The 6,966-nt window shown below is 33.7% G+C and overlaps 1 protein-coding gene across 2 annotated transcripts in view; it reads right to left on the reverse strand.

The window, feature by feature from the left end:
* Nucleotides 1-355: 355 nt before the first annotated feature.
* LOC107453907 (ras-related protein Rab-35) overlaps nt 356-6,966 on the reverse strand; it is a 16,984-nt gene continuing 10,373 nt past the window's right edge. For both annotated transcript variants that reach the window (XM_016070922.4, XM_071181914.1), the window contains exons 4-6: nt 5,247-5,371; nt 2,588-2,712; nt 356-700 (exon numbers count right to left, since the gene is read on the reverse strand). In XM_016070922.4, the coding sequence (XP_015926408.1) occupies nt 500-700; nt 2,588-2,712; nt 5,247-5,371 (451 nt within the window). In that variant the 3' untranslated portion in view covers nt 356-499. The remainder of the gene's footprint in view (nt 701-2,587; nt 2,713-5,246; nt 5,372-6,966) is intronic.

The following is a 6,966-nucleotide window of genomic DNA, read 5'->3' on the forward strand; positions in this document are numbered from 1 at the left end:
AGGTCAATCAGATAAAAAGACGGAAAAAATTATTCAAAAGCTAATTTATTTGTAACTTGAAACTAAAAATTATTACCTTTTTCTAGTCAACTCTATTTTAGTCTCGTTAAAAATTTTTTTTTTGCTGATTTCAGTTTGGTTTTGGCTTTGATTGATCTCTAAAATGTTTCGTCACTTTTTGAAAATATTTCGTCTTTCCTTTCACTTTACTATCATTATTAGGTTTTTACGCCTTCTTTTTAGAAAAATTAAGAGAACAGGTAGTTTTGATGATGATTTCAGAACACCTTACGTATTTGTTGCAATTACTTCGTCAGATATTTTATGTAGCTATTAACACATCAATAACTTTGTATTTTAGGCATATGAATGTTTTTATTACATTATTTAGTATTTAGAGTACGAAACATACACTATTTTTACAATCACAAAGTAACCAATCTGTGTATATGTACAGCAGTTTTTTCGTTCCTTTTTTGACATAAATAGTTCTTAAATATCAGATAACGTGTGCTTTCGTGTCGCTACTTTCGAAGTAGCTGCAGCAACCTTTCTTCACCCTCTGGTTTTCTCGGTTCAGATATATTTTACGAACGTCCAACTCTTCGTCATTTTCTCTGTAGAGTCTGGTTGTCTCATCCGGTTCTGCAGCAGCTTTTTTCCTGTCCTCCAACATCATTTCGGTCAATCTTTGAAAAACCTGAAATCAACAATTTTAAATGAATGCATTAGACATACTTATTAGTTATGGGATACCTGCAAGTGACGTAGTGTGGGTATGTCGATACTGATAGGTTGGTTACGTTTGCAACTGTTCTTTCCATTCTATTTCGAGTAAGCCCGTCAAGTAACAATTCTCATAAATGACACGTTCTATATTCTTACACACAAAGATTATTTTTATAAAGATTTCAATTCTTTTATTATATATTTCTTACTTATCACAAAGACAGGCACGAAGCCATGTAGAATATAAACAAACTAATTGCGCATCGAAATTGCCAGGTACACGAAACAAAAATATATCACGGTTACACTAAAATACTTAAACAAATAATAAATCTAAGTTAAGTAAAAGACATAGACGAGATAGGATTATATTTCTACACTTTCGATGTGCGATATGGCAGTGTATTTAATCCACATTCAAGTTAAAGTTCTGACTTATGTGGAGAACATTATCTCAAATTTAACTCGCCATTTTGCTTATAAACGAGCAGCTGATCTTCTTCTTATTGCACTGCAAGTACCCAATTGAATTATTAGTGTTAACTATTGCGAACCTTAAATAAACGTTTAATAACTAAGTAAACTTTGGGCCGATTTTCCAGTTCTATGAAGGATCGAACTCCAATCTGCTTGTTTCACCTCTTCATACTTTAACTCTCTTGCGAAGGTAACTCTCTTCAAATATTTGATTACAACAGGGGTAATTGGATATCACAAAGATCTTTAGTCTTTCAGGAATAAGCTATACTGGAAATGGTAATTATTGTTTGAGACTCTATAATTAGCATTATAAGCTCATTATTAAGAGCTATGCAGGAAATTGTTAATGCTCTTTGGCACCTTGGAGAACGAAAGGGGATCAAATATAAATAAGACTTTTTAATAACAGTAGACGATTTTTATTCCTATTGTCGTGTCAACAATAGAACTTAAAATGTAATCAAAAATTTTTTTTGGCAGTGTTTAGTTCTTTAAAAGTTTTTTTTAGTAGCTTAAATCACGAGTGAGCGTAATGTTCTTAATGCTGTTGCACAATGAGGAATAATTAAGTTTTTAAAAATCGATAACTTATAAATATGTTATCTGTGAATGACAGAAATGGGTGGTTGTTGACTTCCAACGGTAAATGTTGGCAATCACATAGTCGCTTTGGTAAATGTCCGAAATATACACTAGGTCTAGTTACCGGCACAGTTTGGCAAATCTATCCTGTCGAGGTCTAGAGTATGCAAATGGTGCAACTTATTTAAACAAGGCCACGAGGAAGGCGAAAGCTTCCTGCACTTCAATCAAGAACGATTCTTACAACAGAGAAATCTGGTCAAATTTGTGACCTTATTTCTACTGACTGACAAAGTAAAGTTTGAGAAATTAATGCTATAACAAAGACTGGTCGAATGCTGCGAAGCATACTTCATAACGATTTGAAATATCGAAAAATCTCAGAGAGGTGTGTGCCTAGAATAGTAAGCACAAATCAAGAGGAGGACAAAGAAAAGACATAGTGCTCTTGCAACAGGACAATCCGACACCTCATAAAGCCGTTGCAATGCAATAAAAATTACAGGCATTAGACTAAGAAATAGTGGAACATCCTCCATCTAGCCTGGACTTGGCATCTTTAGAGTGCTATTTGTTTGGACTCCTTAAAGAAGTCTTAGGCTCAATATAGTGAACTAAACATAGGTGTCTAATACGCTAAGCTAAAATGAAGTCATAATCAGTATTAGTGATTTCCAGCTTCGTTTGTGTAAAACTTATTTATCATATCTTATTTCACCAAACATAAAATAAAATCATCAAAATTTAATTATGTGCAATCTAATTATATCTATTTAAAATGTTTTCATGTGTGTACCTCTTTGACATTGACGTCATCTTTGGCACTGGAATGGTAGAGGTAGAGCCTGTGTTCTTCTGCAAAATCTTGAGCCAGTTCCTCTAGCACTTCCACCTGGCTGCTCTCTTCACTCTTGTTGCCAACTGCCCTTTTTCGATGCGAGAGAACAATTCAAACAACTTTCAATAATAATGTATCACATTCTACTTACATAACACATTTAAAGTGTAACTGAGGCAAATACGCAAGCTGAACGATCTGCAACGTTCTTGTTGGTAAATAAATAGTTACTTTAATATATTATATTTATTTTGTTCGCGTAACCTTTAAAGTTCTCAATTGAAAACCCCTTCAGGAAGGAGAAAGAAGTGCTTCTCTCACGCTTCGAGAGTCTAAGTACGGAAGAGTAAGCATACCCAAGTCAAAACTCTTGAGGGTCCCCATCAAAAAATTTTGATGGTTTATGTTGGTTTCAGTGCTATTCATGATGGTCAGCATCCTCCAGCATTTTCCATTACGTGTTCATGGTTTTTGATATGCCAACAAACTTCCATCATTCCATAATGGAAAGTGCTACTTTAATACTATGATGGTTACTCATCAAGAGGAGTATAACTCTCATGGATCAACAATCCATGATGATTTCATCTATGCATCTCCATGATGGTTTAATAGGAATTCTTGTTGGTTATCAGGAATATACCATCAAAGCAATTTGGGTGTTTTTTTATGTTGGACCATCATAAAGCAGTTCCACATTAAGGTGATGGTTGTTCATGATCGTTTCTACATTTGATTTCTAAGATACTATAATGGAAATATCTGATGGTTCAACATGAACAAACCATCAAAACAAGTTGCTATTCTTATGTTGGACCATCATCCGAATTACTACATTGAGGTGATGGCTACTTATGTTGGCCACCATCAAGAAGTATAATGGTTCATGATGGAATCAATGATGGTTATTATCAAGATTATGCTGGTCCATCAATGGAAAACCATAAAATTTTTTGACTTAAGTACGTACGAATATGTGAGTACCGAATTTAAATCACATGTGTGGGATCTTGGCCCTCTAGAGTGAAAAAAACTCGTTTTATATATGATACCATGGGCCTTGGATGGAGAATAGTGCAATCTCGTATGTGTGATGATAACCTTGAGAGGATTAAAAACTATTACTCCTTTAATTGATTTTTTTCCTAGTCTTATTCCTAAGTGATGTTTCTTCGTGGGAGTTTCCGAAGCTAAATTGAAGTCTGAGAGAGCTACGCCAGGACGTTAAGGTGTTTAGGAAACCATTGGTACCTTTTATTGGAAGGGAGTAAAGGAAAAGGTCAAGGGGTAATTTATAATTGTCTGCGATTTCAGTTTGGGATTTTTTAGAATGTTTAATGTCTGCCATTAAATGAACACGCCGTTAGCAGTCTGAGTTCAAAAACTTTCATGCACGCGTATTTTCCTTAGTGGTATTTGTTGATGGTCTTTCAGAACGTACTTCATAGCTAAAATCACCAAGAACTGTCTTGTTTCATTGATAATCTCGGAAATTCAAACATACAATCAATACCAAGGCTCAAAAGACAAAGGGTTCGCCTACCCATGACGTTAGAATCCCATCAGGGGTTGGAAGATACAAATTCTGCTCCCGGTTCTCACCGACTAGAGTGCTGACGTAAAATATCCTTAGTGGTAGATTGATCATGAATTAGAACTTCCCTTGTCGTTGGGCTAATCGTGGGAAGTTTTCGTGAATTTCCTCATCATGTTACGCAAAGGTGGGTTAGTTCCATTCGAAAGCCCGTCACGAAGACTGATACTCTGATACTTGATCCAGGAGTTCCCTTGTCTTCTGGGTTGGGTTCAAAACTATATGTCTGACATTGATATTCTTAAACTCGGAATTGGGTCCATTGTTCAATGTCAGTTATAAAATAAAATAAAACAATTATCAACAAAAACTTCCTTTATTGGGGAAAAAGCATTTATCATCAACTTACCGAGTTTCACACAAAACTTGATGACAATCCATCGAGCGCTACCTTGTGGCTTTACACTACAAATAAAAAGAGTTTAAAAAATGTCTGTCTTATCTCCCTGGATAATCTGTAACAATTAAGTGCCGGTCAGGAGTTCGCTGCCCTCTTTACTGATACCCAGCCGGTCTGAAATGGGTGGGATTTCATTGAGCCTTACAATAAATTGAGTGATACTACGTTTCGCACACATATTTTGTTTGTCTTTTTTTATACTGACCTCTTTCACATCATGGTCAATATCACAGGTTTTGAAAATCCGACACTTACAGAGAGGATTAGTTGGATATTGAGAGGACAAGGTAATTCTAGTATTACTAATAGTTGGTGAAAGTCAATTGTAATTAAAAAAGACAAAGGGTTTTTCGTAGTTTTTAATACGCGATTTAATCGAAGGAAAGACATGGTGAAACTTTTGTACTCTGCTAAATATCTCTCTCTCTCTCTGTATATATACATATATATATGTAGCATAATAAATAAAAACAAAAAACACGAAGAAAATTAAGAAAACATTTGAAAACATCTACATAGTCATCTGAATCGTGAAAGCTGTAGTTAACTAGTTAACTTACATAATGAAAAGCAGATGATTAGATTATGAGTAGTTTGCCTAGAAATTTACTCTAAATACTCACCAAGGAAAACTGGTATTCCGGCCAGGTTTTCCCGAGTTTCTTTGAGCCACCAAAACACTTCATCGAAGGTTTCCTTTTTGGTGACATCATACATCACTATAGCACCATTCGCTCCCCGAAAAAACCTGTCAGAGATATTTTATGTTACATAAGCTTTTATTGTTTGAAATACTTCTTTAATATACAGAATTCTTTAACAGATGAGCACATTCATTCAATTACCTCTGAACAATAATGAGTTAGGGTATGATAAGATTTTGGTAATTTGTTGTTTAATAAGTGCTCAATTTTTTTAATTTTTCTCTATATATCATAAAATAGTAATGGCATAAAAGTGTTTTTCAATGCTGTCGGTACGTTCTTACGGGCTAAAAATTTACTTTATATAGGGTAAACCAGCCAGTGAAGGAGCACTACCCAGTGAAAGAACATTTCATATATATTGATAAAAAATAAGAATTTAAAAGTTTTTCTTTAGATTGATTGGTAACAATAGCTTACTGCCAAACAATAGGAAGTCATCTAGCAATGTTTTGGATTACCTGGTCAAATAGACTTCTCTGGAAAAATTTTTAAATTTGTTATTATCTCTGCAGCATCTTGTTTCTTTGAAAAAATTATAAGCTGAGGGTTTGTATTTATATGTTTGAAGTGGAATTAATTGCATGTAATAGTTTTATTTTTCTCACTATGAAGATATCAATTCAAAATATAGTTATTGAAGTTGCGTTTTATTTTTTTAAGCATCATAGCATAATAAAGTACTGAGATGAGGGGATGTTTATTCAATGGATCACCAAACGATGAAAAACCAGAGAAGGAACAAATGTTCCTTTACTGTTTTTTTTCTAAGTTAATGAAAATGAAGGAAAAACTTTAATTTTCTTGTACCTTTAGTGATGTTTTGCATCAAAAGTATGTTAAAAATACAAAAAACAACTTCTAACCAGTGAAGGAACAGGCATTTTCCTTTACTGGGCATAGATTTCCCAGTGAATGAACAGTATGGGTTAATATGTTGACACTTTACTTTTCAATTCATGATTACAAAAAAACTTTACATTTTCCAAGTGTTTGTATGTTATAATTTCAATAATAGGTTTGTTTTTAGATATTTGTATGGCATATAAATTCATAAAGAGCATTAAAAAGTAACCAAAATTAAGAGTTCTTTTAGTGGGAAATTTCGTGTTCATTCAGTGGTAAGAGCTGTTCCTTCACTTGGCCTTCTCACTACTTGTTATTTTAACCTCCAAAACTTTAGAACAATATTATGTAAGTTCTCTACAATTTTTTTTTTTACATAATTTTCAATTAGTAGCAAATATGTTGACACTGCCATTTAACTAAAATTACGAATTTTGAAATTAATATGATTTTTTAAAAGGAAAGCGAAGTTTAAGTGTTCCTTCACTGGTTAGTTTACCCTATTGCTGTTTTTTTCACGTGAAGATTTTTTCGGTGTACTATTCTTGAAACTGTTCATTGATTACAGCACGGTTAACAAAGAAAATACACACTAGAAATGCTCACTGAATAGGGAAAATGCACACTGTTCAGTTTTCAACAAGTTTGTAACTTATTTATATTGTAGCGATTTTCGGAAGAAAAGACTACGACTAAAAAGAGTAAGAAAAAATATTTAAGGACGGCGATTCTGCAACTTCGCGCACGCACGCCCGCACGCACACACACAGATATATATATATATATATATAAC

The sequence above is a fragment of the Parasteatoda tepidariorum genome, chromosome 6 (assembly GCF_043381705.1).
Source record: "Parasteatoda tepidariorum isolate YZ-2023 chromosome 6, CAS_Ptep_4.0, whole genome shotgun sequence".
In the NCBI taxonomy this organism is placed as follows: Eukaryota; Metazoa; Arthropoda; class Arachnida; order Araneae; family Theridiidae; genus Parasteatoda; species Parasteatoda tepidariorum.